The sequence below is a fragment of a genome, unplaced genomic scaffold (assembly GCF_019419815.1).
Source record: "Pyrus x bretschneideri cultivar Hongxiangsu unplaced genomic scaffold, Pyrus_bretschneideri_v1 Contig17, whole genome shotgun sequence".
NCBI classification, from domain to species: domain Eukaryota; kingdom Viridiplantae; phylum Streptophyta; class Magnoliopsida; order Rosales; family Rosaceae; genus Pyrus; species Pyrus x bretschneideri.
The window spans coordinates 6,932,047-6,946,765 of NW_025999468.1; the positions used below are offsets into that span (position 1 = coordinate 6,932,047).

The 14,719-nt window shown below is 36.7% G+C and overlaps 2 protein-coding genes and 2 pseudogenes across 2 annotated transcripts; all 4 read right to left on the reverse strand.

Annotated features, from left to right (window-relative positions):
* Positions 1-3,330: 3,330 nt before the first annotated feature.
* Positions 3,331-5,119, reverse strand: LOC103946458 (serine/threonine-protein kinase-like protein At5g23170). Its single transcript, XM_009357166.3, has one exon. It carries the CDS (start codon positions 4,733-4,735, stop codon positions 3,686-3,688), a length of 1,050 nt encoding a protein of 349 aa, XP_009355441.2. The 5' UTR covers positions 4,736-5,119; the 3' UTR covers positions 3,331-3,685.
* Positions 5,120-7,386: 2,267 nt separating this feature from the next.
* LOC103946337 lies at positions 7,387-8,272 on the reverse strand (annotated as a pseudogene).
* LOC103946459 lies at positions 7,387-12,263 on the reverse strand (annotated as a pseudogene).
* LOC103946338 (DNA-directed RNA polymerase III subunit rpc6-like) lies at positions 12,133-13,946 on the reverse strand. Its single transcript, XM_048581776.1, is given in 3 exon segments — positions 12,133-12,378; positions 12,381-13,009; positions 13,191-13,946. Coding segments are annotated over 2 exon segments (696 nt in total). The 5' UTR covers positions 13,000-13,009; positions 13,191-13,946; the 3' UTR covers positions 12,133-12,301.
* Positions 13,947-14,719: the final 773 nt, after the last annotated feature.

Sequence of the window (14,719 nt, forward strand, 5' to 3'; positions counted from 1 at the left end):
ATAATATTTTATAAATTAGTTGACGTGATTTTTGATGATTAAATTATTAATAAAGTATTAATTAACATTACCTTATTTGCATGTCTATTGGTGATGGAACTTATATTATGCGGAGGATAATAAACTTTTTTAAGTTAACCAGTTGTAAAATAGAAGTTACTTTTTTTGGCAGAGAAAATAGAAGCTACTTGATAAGGTAGGAAGTAAAATTGGGATTTGAAGGGGGTACAAAAGTATGGTTAGTTTCTCCACTCACAAAAGATAAAAGTTTAGACTTAAAAGAAGAATATTTTGTACGTTCTAGATCCAATTGATATGTCATTAAATTAGTATTATGTATTAGAATTGAATGTAAGACAATGTATGTGTACATCTCTACATCTCTTTGTCAACATAGACCATATAGTATGCCAAGTATAAGAAAAATGTACTACTAATAAATCATAGAGCATCATACCTTTTGAACTTCCACCTTGCTAAATGCATCCATAATTAGGGGTGGAAAAAAATACCTAAAATTTCAAATCGAACCCAAAAAATCCCGAAATCGAACCCAAAAAATCCCAAACCGAAAATCCTTAAAATTTCGGTATCCAATCCCGAACTGATCCTTAAATTTTGATACGGGAATCAGTCTCACATTTTCATTCGTTCAGTAATTCCGAACCGAACTGAAATAAAAAATATATATATTATTTCATTTTAAATATATATTTGGAATTGTAACAGCCGTAGGATTTGGTTGAGATTTAATCTCAACTGTTAAATCCAAATAAAACCCTCCCTTAGTCACTCTCTCTCAACCTCACCTCACCCTACTCTCTCATCCTCGCCGATTTCTCTCGATCTCTCTCCTCCTTATTTACCATCTTCAAATCCAACCACATCACAAAAGTGACTCACCTTTCTCTCTCGACTGACCTCCCTGATCTCTTTCTCTCTCTCTCTCTCTCTCTCTCTCTCTCTCTCTCTCTCTCTCTCTCGACTTCTCATCCCTCACTGAAAAACATGTTGCAGGAATGGCAAGAACTCAAGTGATAGCATCGTTAATCCTCACCAAAAGTTTGGCTTCGTTTGAAGGACTCAGACTAAGTTCACTCAGTCTTAGACACTCTCTCTGTCTCTCCTTCTCGAATTTGAAGCTCAGCAGCCTCTTACCCTCTCACAATTTGACTTCAAAGAACTCTCTCCATTCCGACCACCACCACACCTCACGGCTTCATCCCCCACCACCGAAAATACCGAAAATATTTTGAGAATCCCGAAATTTTGGTTTGGGATCAGTTGTCGGATTCTTGTCTCGAAAATTTTTTATTCGGGATTTGGTATGCCATTTTCGATTTGGTATCCCATACCGAACCAGTCCTATCCATAACCCATTGGGTTCTTAAGGAGATTTTTTAATGTGCCCAGAGAACCAGCACATGTAATTAGACAAGCAGAGAGAAGTTTTTATTTCGAGTGTCCCTCCACTTATATAATGACATATAACACATGTAACCATCTTTCAAACATACTTAAAAATCTCTCATATTCTTAATTTTGTGTTTCTTCTTGTTCCCTGTGTTAAACAGACTTTCCAGAATCCCCATTGATTAAGCCGTTTTGGAAGCTTCACGTCCTAAATACTTGGAATTACATTGCGTGTCCTTCCCAATCAAATTGGTAACAGTTTGCAATCTTACAAACAATGGGTCACTTTCTTTTTAGTTGTCGAAAAGGACACAATATTTGCTAAAAGGTGGTACCACACACACATTTTTATCTTTCACACATTTTTTCTTTTTACTTTTCCTCTTATGAATTGAATAAATCAAACAAAATTTATGGACAAAAATTAAAAAGAGCACGTGGAAAGTAAAAAGACGTGTGTCATTTTTATCTCTCACAAACTCCTCTCAATTTTTAGCGTCTAATTGAATGAGTTGAAGTAGATCGATGAACAAAAATTGATAAGAGTACGTAGAACTCTAGAAGGTAAAAACGGATATGTAAATAACACAATCTTTACAAGTAGTTTGGATGAAGAAATTTAAGATTACTAAAGAATTTAAAAATGACGGAAATTGAAATGACGAGATTTTATTTTCTAGAATTTGTAAATTTTCTTGTTTGGTTAACCTAAAAGAATAATGGAATTGAATACAGAATTTGTTATTTTTTAACTCTCAATCATAGAAATTGAGAAATGACACCTATTTACATGGAATTTGAATTTGGGATTTGGAGGTCCCAAATTCCAAGTTTTTTTTCCATGCGGAAATTCTAAATTTCTATGCTTATGAATCCAAACAAGAGAATTGGTGCCTGTTAATTTATAAATTCTGACTTTTACCAAAATTCCATGTTTATTTCCTTCATCTAAACATAGTGTTAGTGAAATTGTAAGTGAACTAAATCACGAAACCGAAAACCAAACCAATTTTTTCGGTTTGGGAAAAATATTGGATACCGAAACCGAACCAATTGTACCGGGATCCAAATTTTCGGAAATGACAAAATAATTTTTGGTTTCGGGCCACTTCGGTATTGGGCCAAACCCTTTCACAGAAGCCCAAATTTTACTGAAACCCAATTTCACCCCGACGAATTTCCGAAAACTTTCGATGGAAGAAATATTTGTGCATGATGAGGGGTAGTGTACTTGGAACCACTGATTATTGGTATATAATTTTGTTGTGTTTTTTGCTCTGTAATTCAATTTGATTTATGTTACTCTAGCTAATATAGATTTTCCACTTGTCTAGCATATGTCTAGCGTATGTAGACATACACGAAGATATATACATGAATACATACATGCATGCAAACGAGGGTTGACTTAATTGATAAGATCTCTGACCTGGTTTGGTACTGAGGTGATTCTGAAAGAAGCTGGTATCAAAAAAAGCTGGGAGCTGTTTTTGTGTTTGGTAAACATTCAGTTTCAGTTTTTTTTCACAGTTTTGGGTGAAAAAAAGCCAAAAACAAGAAGCTGCAAAACCTAGCTTTGAAAAACTAGCTTTTTTTCACATCTGTTTTACATAAAAGTTTACCAAACATTATAATACTGTTTTTTTTTTCAAAAGCACTTTTACAAAAAAGTTTACCAAACACTCTGCTGCTTTATTTCACAGCCGCTTATTCTCATAGCACAGCAGAAGCAGCTTTTTTTCAAAGCACAGCAATACCAAACCAACCCTCTGTCTTGTGTCTCGCCCCCACTAAGATTTCAGTTCCACTGCCAGCCATTCTCGTTGGGTGCACAAGAATAAACCAATCTCTCCCTAAACTTTCCATCACCATGTATACATACATACATACATACATACATACATACACAACCCCATGTATAATTATCAACATATATATTAGTTTGTACTCATTATTTGAAAAGAATGGATAAAAATAAAAGAAGAGCTAGCAGTGCCATCAGCCTGGAATGACACGCACATAGACACGAACGTCGTGATATTCTCTGCCCACCTAATATTTGGGAATCTTCTATTTGGACTGCATGCCCGGTAGGTTTTTCTAAAAACCTAATATATAATATATACGTACACACACACACACGCACAGTTACATGGAAAGGCAAAGGCCCGCAGGCTGCTTCCAACTGACCCGCCCGAGTTGCTTACTCAACCGAGTCGTGGCGAGTCGACTCATTCCATTATACCATAACAAGCTTTAAGAATCTTTCCTCCTATTCCGATCCAGCATCAGCCAGAACCTGCCATAGCAACAGCTTCCCATGATCACCAAGAACACCATCATCACTTTGTTCTAGTACTGTTGCACATTTTTCCTGCTGCCATTTTTTAGCTATATCTTTTTTCTTCCTCCTCACCAAGTTCCTCAACGTACTAATCCAAATCGGTAGCCTAACTCGTTCGATAACACAGTTTTCCATCTCCGTAACAATCTCTCCGATCGTCGGACGATTGTCTACGTTGGACGATACACAACTCGCTGCAACGTATAAAATGTGCCTTATTGTGCTTGACATGTCCATCGGAAGCCCTATCCTTGCATCACAAATCTCGTCAATTCGTTCTTCTTCGATCAATGCTACTGCCCAATCCACTATCGAAGCTGGTGACTTAGAAACATCGATGACTTTCCTGCAGCTAATAATCTCAAGCAACACAACACCAAAACTAAACACATCGTTCTTGGTACTTAGTTTGCTAGGAGTGGTGTAACAAGGGTCCATGTATCCAATAGTACCTGCAGCGGGTGGACTCACCTGACTCGGCGAGTCAAAGAGCACGGCAAGTCCAAAATCCGCCAACTTGGCATTCCAATCTGAATCGAACAAAATATTTTCAGACTTGATGTCCCTGTGGATCACCGTAGGCTTCCCTTCGTGAAGAAATTGGACAGCGCGGGCGACTTGGATGAAGATTTCTAGACGTTTAGGCCACGGTGGCGGTTTAGGTGCAAGATGAAGTAGGTCATGGAGAGAGCCATTGGGCATGAACTCCATGACAATGAGCTTGTTGTTGTTCGAGTGATCTTGGCTCGTTCCAAGAAGGCTTATGACATGCTGGTTTTTGGGTAGAGAGGATAACACACATATTTCGTTTTCGAGCTTGGAGTGGTTATCACGATGTTGCAATGGCTTCTTTAGGGCAACCATTTTGTTGAGTAGCATGGCTTTGTAGACCATTCCATGGCTACCTTTACCGACGAGCCGAGTCGGAGAGAAGCTTCCTGTTGCGTTTACAAGCTCATCATAATCAAAGCCCACCATTTAACCAAGAAGTAATTAAACTTTGGTACCGTGAAAAATGTATGGTTTTAGTGTTTGATTGTGATGAAGTTTGATGGATTGGATGTGTATGTAGGTGAGAGTTGGCAGGAGAAAAAGCTGGAAGTGCTTTTGGAGATGCCAGTGAATAAAGCGGCTGTGGGGAGACGTCAAAAGAAGAATGAGTAGATAGAAAAGGTGAATCTTCTTTGGACTTTGTTGTCTAGCTTAAGGACTCAAAAATTTGAATCATTTATTTAGATAAGATGATTCAGCGAAATGAGTTAACAAGAACCATTAGATTCAATTTGGATGATTGAGATTGTCTCATCGTTTGCTTTCGAACAATGAGATGCATAGACCATCCCTATCCATAAAAAAGAAAAAAAAAAAGAAAGAGTTATTGAGAAAAGGAAAAGTAAGTGAGTAGTGCTGCTGAGAAAAAGCAAAGGAACTCTGACGAGGGATGAGATTTCGATGCTCCAAAAGAAAAGGGATTATGAGGAGGGATGAGATTTCGATGCTCATTAGAAAATTTTAAAATTTTAGATGCTGGATGGCTTTGCCTGGTTGTTTTCGGCCCCTAGCCCTTAAGCATTTAACACCCTTTTGATATTCTAAGTTGAATTTAAATCTATTTTTTAAGGGCATAATATGTTATATAAATTTCATAATTGAAATCATTTAATTTTTTAATTTATATTTGAAAATTATTTTCTTTTTAAATTATATATTGTTTATATATTGCATGAAACAAATCGATAGTTTGAATACTAAATAATCTATTCGATTTGAAGTTTCCAATTATAGACTTTATATGGAGATATGATATTTGCACATAGTGGAATTGATTTTGAGACCAATCTAATGCTTGACTTGGAGTTTTTTTCTTTTTCTAAGATGCGATGATTTTTTATTTTTATATAAACAATATTTTACACTAAATTTATCGAAATTATAGGGAAGGAAATCGAATTGAGTACATAAGGAAAACACATTGTTCTAGTCAACTTGACCAAACCCAAATTTATTTACCACGTGATTTTTGAAGATAATCTTTAACTATGCGAAAGAAAAACTTTGGTGGAACGTGAAAGACACAATCCGCTAACTAAACATGTCTGATTCATATTTGCACATTTTCTTGGAGTTACAGAGATTATACTAAGCGAGGTTTAGATCATAAATATATTTTTTCAATCAAAAAAATTAAAAAATTCGAACTTATAACTTCTAACTATAAAAATATAAACACTGCTAAACGAAGAACTAGTTGATTTAAACAAGTTTAATAGACACTTGATTCGTTCTATCTGGAATAATCGTGTCTGTTAATAAAATCAATGAGAATACAACCCTTAAAATATCCCATGGAACAATGGGATATTACTACATACTGTCGGACCGTCGGTGTTAAAGAAAACGTTTATCGCCTATGAAACAATGGTCACCTGAACATAGTACGATTGAGAAATTATTGGGCCTTATTATCGAGGGCAACACAGATTGATCAGGTATACTGACCTATGGTTTGATATTATGTTAATTTCACTTCACATAACATTGTGACTTTGTATCCAGTCTATTTAAATTCTTTTTCGTGCTCAAAATACTGTTAAGTAGATACAAAATTGACTAATTCCATTTTACCTCAAAGAGAGAGTTCGTTTCAAAAACCTTACTTTTAATCAATTTTCTTTCATGTGATTGATTGCTTTAGCGTGAAAAAAATATTGTTCAGAGCTTAGATTTATAGCTTCTACTTGCTACTTGGTTAATCAATTCGAAGCTCCAACCCCCCATTCTATATTCTGAAAAATTAACGTTGTCAACAATTTTCTCGATGTGTTATTCATGGTCCATAACATTGATTGATTTGGTAATATAGCTCAACTGCTGAACCCCAAAGTCGTGGTGGTGGTAAAAACAAGTATTGCTTTGAGAAATTTGACAAAGCAATGTGGCATGAACATTACTTCCACAATTGACCAAACAACCAAAAGCTTTCGTGAAGTAGACATATATAGTTTGATGGGGGAAATAATGCAATTACCTTTCCAAAATGTTTGGCAAAACCAATGGTTTCAAAGATTCACACGAAATAAAAATCATATGATAACACATCCTTCGAGTGGATTGAGCATGTGACCAATTAACTGAACTGTTTCCGTCATTTCCTCTCTGGTAAAAAACAAGACTGGGTGATCAGCCACATGGCATCTTTTGTCAGTTAAATAAGGAAACACGGATACAAATTTACACATCTTTGTTGTTTGCACGGGACGTCAATGTGGTGATGTACCCATGCCATGTGAGTCTTTCTCCTTGAAATCTCACATCACATAGGTAATTTTTTCGGGTGTGGCTATGATGCCTAGTGGTACTAGATACTCTAGATTTGTAGCCATATGATTAAGAAGAGAATTGAATTGATCTGTTTATATGTAATTGAGTTACTCTTCATATTGTCACTTTATTTCATAAGAGAACCTCTACTTCTTCATGAATTTTTAAATATGACCGTTCATTTTTCAACGTACTCAATGCTCTGTTGCATTGTAGAACAACTGCATTGCTTTCTCTGATCTTTACTCTAAAGATGCTTAGGAGATGAACCTTAAGCTGTACAACTTAGCTGCAACTTATGACTAAAATGAACGTAGCTCAACTACTGAGCCCGAAAGTTTGGTAGTAAAAACTAGAATTGCTTTGACAAAATTGACAAACATAACGTATCATGACTTCCGCAAGTAACCAAACAACCAAAAGAGACTTGACGCAAAATCCAGCGCAGTGGAGCTCTAAGATTCCTACAGCCAACCAGACTTAGTAGGACAAGCCTTTGTTGTTGTTATACAATCAGTTTAGAAATCCAACCGTAGACGCAGGTCGATGGGGAAGTAATGCCATCCGGTGTGCATTGACTTATCCATGGACAAACTCCACACGGAATGGAAGCCATTGCGCCTACCTTGGTTTCCCCTCTGGTGCCTCCCTTGCTTTTGCATTTATAGCAAACTTTTCCGATTTGAATAGAAGCAAACTCCCCCATCCCAGTGCTCTTCACCTCCACGACTCGATTGTCCAGAACCAAATCACTCACAATCTCCTCCGTTTGCTGTTTCGTAAACTCAGTCTTGAATATTTTGGTCTTTCTGATCGCGTCTGCAATTCCCTCCAACGTAGCTGATATATCATCTTCGCAAACTGATCCTTCACAAGGTTTATATAATCTTTGTCGAGTTTCCCCTCCGAGTACCAAGCCCCACAGGTTAACTACTTGGAGGGCTCGAATTCTGTTGCAATGTAATGCTTTCTCCCCTTGCTCTGGACGTTTACAACTTCTTGTATCAGTTTCTTGGCTTCAAGTGTTTTCAACGTTGCGTTAAACACCTTGTCAGGGAGGTTTGTCTCTTTCTTCATGTCTCGCGTCCAAATTCCCATATCTTGCTTGCTCTGGATCACACTGTATAGAATCCGCTCATTCTGGCTCAAAGAGTCCGCCGGGAAACTAGAGTCTGGCTGTTTCCGTTTGCTCATTGCTCTGATCCTAAACTTATCGACACTTGCATCACAAAGCCCAAGGCCTGCTCACTGCTATGTAGGACAAAGCGGAACAATATGGGTCGACTCATCCCATTATCCCATAAAAAGCTTTCGGATCTTTCCTCCTATTCCGTTCCAGCATCAGCCAAAACCTGCCACAGCAACAGCTTCCCGATTGAGACATGATCACCAAGAACACCATCATCACTTTGTTCTAGTACTGTTGCACATTTTTCCTGCTGCCATTTTTTAGCCATATCTTTTTTCTTCCTCCTCACCAAGTTCCTCAACATACTGATCCAAATAGGTAACCTAACTCGTTCGATAACACAATTTTCCATCTCCGTAACAATCTCTCTGATCATCGGACGATTTTCTACGTTGGACGATACACACCTCGCTGCAACATATAAAATGTGCCTTATTGTGCTTGACATGTCCATCGGAAGCCCTATCCTTGCATCACAAATCTCGTCGATTCGTTTTTCTTCGATCAATGCTACTGCCTAATCCACTATCGAAGCTCTTGACTTAGAAACATCGATGACTTTCCTACGGCTAATAATCTCAAGCAACACAACACCAAAACTAAACACATCGTTTTTGGTACTTAGTTTGCTAGGTGTGGTGTAACAAGGGTCCAAGTATCCAATAGTACCTGCAGCGGGTGGACTCACCTGACTCGGCGAGTCAAAGAGCACGGCAAGTCCAAAATCCGCCAACTTGGCATTCCAATCTGAATCGAACAAAATATTTGCAGACTTGATGTCACTGTGGATCACCGTAGGCTTCCCTTCGTGAAGAAATTGGACCGCGCGGGCAACTTGGATGAAGATTTCTAGACGTTTGGGCCACGGTGGCGGTGTAGGTGCAAGAAGTAGGTCATGGAGAGAGCCATTGGGCATGAACTCCATGACAATGAGCTTGTTGTTGTTCGAGTGATCTTGCCTTGTTCCAAGAAGGCTTATGACATGCTGGTTTTTGGGTAGAGAGGATAACACACATATTTCGTTTTCGAGCTTGGAGTGGTTGTCACGATGTTGCAATGGCTTCTTTGGAATTTTAGATACTGGTTGGCTTTGCCTGGTTGTTTTCGGCCCCCACCCCTTAAGCCTTTAACACCCTTTTGATATTCTAAGTTGAATTTAAATCTAATTTTTTTAGGGAATAATACATATTTTTATTGTATAAATTTTATAATTAAAATCGTTTAATTTCTTAATTTATATTTGAATATTATTTTTACAAAAATTATATATTTTTTATGCATCAAATTGTATGAAACAAATCAACAGTTTGAATACTAAATAATCTCTCCGATTTAAAGGTTTTTTATTTTATTTTTTTAACAGGTGATCTTTAAATGAAGATTAAAAAGTGGAATGTTTCCAATTATAGACTTTATATGAAGATATGATATTTGCACATGGTGGAATTTATATTGAGACCAATCTAATGCTTGACTTGGAGTTTTTTTTCTTTTTCTACGATGTGATAATTTTTTTTTTTAACATAAACAATATTTTACAGTAAATTTATCGAAATTATGGGGAAAGAAATCAAATTGAGTAACATACTGTTATAAGCAACTTGACTAAACTCAAATCTACTTACAACGAGATTTTTGAAGATACTCTTTAACTATGAGAAAGAGAAACTTTGGTGGGAGGTGAAAGACACCACGCTAAGTAAACGAGTCTAACTCATATTTGCACTTTAACTTGGAGTTACAAAAATTATGCCAAGTGAGGTTTAGATCATAAATGTATATTTCTCCAATCAACAAAATTAGAAAATTCGAACTTATAACTTAAAACATAAACACCATTAAACTAAGAATTAGTTGATTTAAATAAGTATAATAGAATTTGTTCTTAAAAGTATCTGGAATAATCGTGTCTTTTAATAAATTCAATGAGAATACAAGCCTTAAAATATCCTATGGAAACCAAATCTTATAATTCCACTTTAAATATTACTACATACTGTCGGTGTTAAAGAAAACGTTTATGGCCTGTGAAACAACGGTCACGAACATAATACAATTGAGCAATTATTGTGCATAGTTATCAAGAGCAACTTAAATAGATCGGGTATCCACTCCATGTAAGTTCTTTCCTTAGTCGTATAGTGTTAAAATAGTATCCCGTAGATATAAAAATGAGACACTTTGGATAAAGTTCCTAACTACGTACCAATGTTCTTAAACTAAAACTTTTGTGGTTTTTAGTTTTTGATAGAAATCTCTGACATTAATGTAATAATGTATTTATATGTAGGTTATTATATTTTTAAATTAAAAATAAAATTTGTAGTTGTTTATGTTAATGAGATTATAAATTAAAACCCATATTTATGGGATTAAAATTATTAAAGATAATTATACTCTCCAATATGGTCATTGTACGTATATGTACACACACACACACACACACACACACACGGGTACATTCATCAAAACTAACCAAAAAATTATTGTACCAAAACATGGTTACATTTAAAAAAAAAAAAAAAAAGATATTAGGCTTAATAACATTATTAAATTTCTTCTATTAAACTTGACATTGATATATTCTCAAATCAATGAAATAAAATGTACCCATATAAGTTTAAGAATCCTTGAAATCTGGGTGTATTCAATTAGAATTTTAAAGAATATAACATTCCAGATGTATTCAATTAGAATTTGAATTCAAAGAATTTGGAAAAGTTGAGAATTTAGGAGGAATTGGAGAGATTTTGTAGTGTATTTGAAGCATCCACAAATCTCACATCTCCTCATGAGATTTCGAGAGAATTGAATCAAAATTTTACATAGAATCTTTACAAATTAATGAAAGCCAAAATTCGAAGCTCCAAACCCCCACTTTATTTTCTGAAAAATTAACTCTGTCAACAATTTTCTCAATGCGTCATGCATTTGTTTTACTTTCGTACAAGTGTTATTTTACATTAAACTAATTACAACTCTGGTTTTAATAAATATTTCTCGATGTGTTATCCATGTTCCAGACCATTGATCGATTTGGTAAAATAGCTCAACTACTCAACCCCAAAGTAGAGGTGGTAAAAACAAGAATTGCTTTGACAAATTTGACAAAGCAATGTACCATTAACATTACTTCCACAAGTAACCAAACAACCAAAAGCTTTGCAACAATCGATTCAGAAATCCAACCATTTCGTGAAGTAGACAGGGTTTGATGGGAAAATAATTCAATTACCTTTCCAAAATGTTTGCCAAAACCAATGGTTCCAAAGATTCACAACAAATAAAAATCATATGATAACATCATCCTTCGAGTGGATTGAGCACGTGATGAATTGAACTGTTCGAGTCGTTTCCTATTTGATAAAAAAAATAGGAATCGGTGATCAACCACGTGACATCTTTTGCCAATTAAATAAGGACACGTGGACAAAAACTTACACGTTTTTATTTGTTTGCACTGGACGTTATCGTGACGATGTACCCAAACCATATGATTCTTTCTCTTTAAAATATCACATCATATAGGTCATTTTTGTTTGGGGTCTGTCTATGATGCCTAGTGGTACTGAATACTCCCAGATTTGTAGCCGTATGCTCCCATCATTTTTATAGTAGCTAGATCTTAATTGTTGAAAGTATATCGCACATTAAGGAAAGAACAGATTTATTTATATTTATAGTGGATTCTCAACTTCTTCTTCGTGAATGTTCAAATATGACCGTTCATTTTTCGACATACTCAATGCTCCATTACATTGTAGAATAATTGCATTGTTTTCTGCTTAGGACATGAACCTTAAGCCGTACAACTTAGCTGCAACGTATGAGTAAAATGAACATGCTTTACTACCGAGCCCGAAAGTTGTGGTTGTAAAAACAAGAATTGCTTTGGCAAATTTGACAAAAATAACATCGCACGAATTCCGCAAATAACCAAATAACTAAAAGAGACTCGGCGCAAAATCTAGCGCAGTAGCGTTGTAAAGACTCCATTGAGTGAGATAAAGCTTTGTTGTTGCTATACAATCAGTTCAAAAATAATCCAACCATTTTGCGAAGTAAACGCAGGTCGATGGGGAAATAATGCCATCCGGTGTGCATTGACTATCCGCGGACAAACTCCACACGGAATGGAAGCCATTGCGCCTGCTTTGGTTTCCCCTCTGGTACCTCCCTTGCTTTTGCATTTATAGCAAACTTTTCCGATTTGAACAGAAGCAAACTCCCCCATCCCAGTGCTCTTCACCTCCACGACTCGATTGTCCAGAACCAAATCCCTCACAATCTCCTCCGTTTGCCGTTTCGTAAACTCAGTCTTGAATATTTTGGTCTTTCTGATCGCGTCTGCAATTCCCTCCAACGTAGCGACCTTGTGCTGATATATCATCTTCGCAAACTGGTCTTTCACGAGGCTTATATAATCTTTGTCGAGTATCCCCTCCGAGTACCAAGCCCCGCCGGTTAACTCCTTGGAGGGCTCGAATTCTGCAGCAATGTAATGCTTTCTCCCCTTGCTTTGGACGTTTACAACTTCCTGTATCAGTTTCTTGGCTTGAAGCGTTTTCAACGTTGCGTTAAACACCTTGTCAGGGAGGTTTGTCTCCTTCTTCATGTCCCGTGTCCAGATTCCCATATCTTGCATGCTATGGATCACACTGTATAGAATCCGCTCATTCTGGCTCAAAGAGTCCGCCGGGAAACCAGAGTTTGGCTGTTTCTGTTTGCTCATTGCTCTGATCCTGTCGAGGAGAAAAATAATCAACAGAAGAAACTTATCGACGCTTGCATCACGAAGCCGAAGGCCTGCTCATTGTTATGAACCGCTTTTTTTGAAATAGTGAATGCTTTAGATTGGTAGATTGTTTGATTTGCTTTAATGGTCGATGGAAATTGAAGGGAAACGGGAACGGAAAAGGATACCTCGATTTAATTCGCGTTCGTCGTCCTTGCGCGGGAGAAGAGGGGCGGTTTTGCACCGTTGGAGGGGAGGGATTTGGGCGTTTGGTCGGCGGGATTGCCGGATTGGGAGTCGGGACTCTCGAATCAGGACGGGAGGAGAGGAATTTTGCAGATGCAGAGTTGCAGTCGCCACTGGGCGATGGTGGTCCGATGAGCGATGGTGGTCACGTGGTGGTGTGACGGGTGCTGTCGCCGCTGTCGCGATTCGCCAAGGCCGGCCCAAAAGTACTACCATCGCAATAAACTCGAAAACACTGGAAATTACCAATTTACCAGGAACAGTAAACAGATCTTGCCGTTTGTGGGCTTTATTATTATTAACAAAATATGGGCCGGCTCGTTTGAACTGGCAGCCCAAACAAAAAAAGAAAAGAAAAAACAACATAAACGGGACCTGCACGTGGCACACAATTCTTCCGTGGTATTCATTAATGATCTGGGCTCGCTCGTTTGAACTCGATTAGTTAATCTTGCCTCGTTTGGTGGCTTGTATTGAATAATTCACTAGAACGTAGTGGCCGTTAAATCCATTTCTTGCTTCAACATACATTGAATGTAGTGGCATATGCAACCCAAATCCAGTACAAGCCACCAATGGAGGCCTTGGTGGTGTTATGAGAATCGTCTAAAGTCAAATTTTGTTATATTAGAGCGGTGGAAACCAAAGGAAGTAAGTGATTATATTCAAAACACTTTGTTTATACGACATCGATATATGGTAGATGTGTTTGATATGATATTGATATTTGATACTAATACATGAATATAACATTGTTAATATGACGTTGATATTCAGTTGTTATATCATTGTTAATATGGTTTTAGCCCTCTTGATCCAGTGGTGGTATTTGGACGTTCGTTCACTTATGAGTTTGCCTTGGTCTCTACATGTGATGCAGAGATTACGCAGTGCTTGGTCATATCATGCTTAATTACAAGAACCGCCTAGATCTCTGCCTAATTTTGGAGGCGCTAAGCTCTTATCAGTCGTCCAACTAGTGTCTAGCGCCTTTTCGAATGTTGAACGACATAATTTTGACAAAGTAATTTGTTGTCACATATTGAGGTACATAATATATTTTGGTATTGGCACACACACGTCAAACTATATATTATTGAAGATGCTCTTTCAAAAATGGTAAAATTCGAAATTAAAAGAGGGCTCAGAAATTGATGTTTCTGAAATCAAATTATGTGAAATAAGCTTATTTGAGAAATATATTTTATGAATCCAACTATTTATTTTTAGGTCGATTTTTAAAGATCACGTAAATTCAAAATTATATGATCGTTGGATTAAATAAAAGTTATTTTAATGTTTTTTTTGAAGAACATATTCGTCAAATTTTTCATAATAATTGAACGTCTTAATGGCTTTGGTTTTCTTTACTTTTTTTTTTTTTATAAAAATGATCTATCATTGGTGACTTAAAATTTATACGCCCACACTATGAGAGAAAATGTTATAAAAGTGACACCACGACGGATTC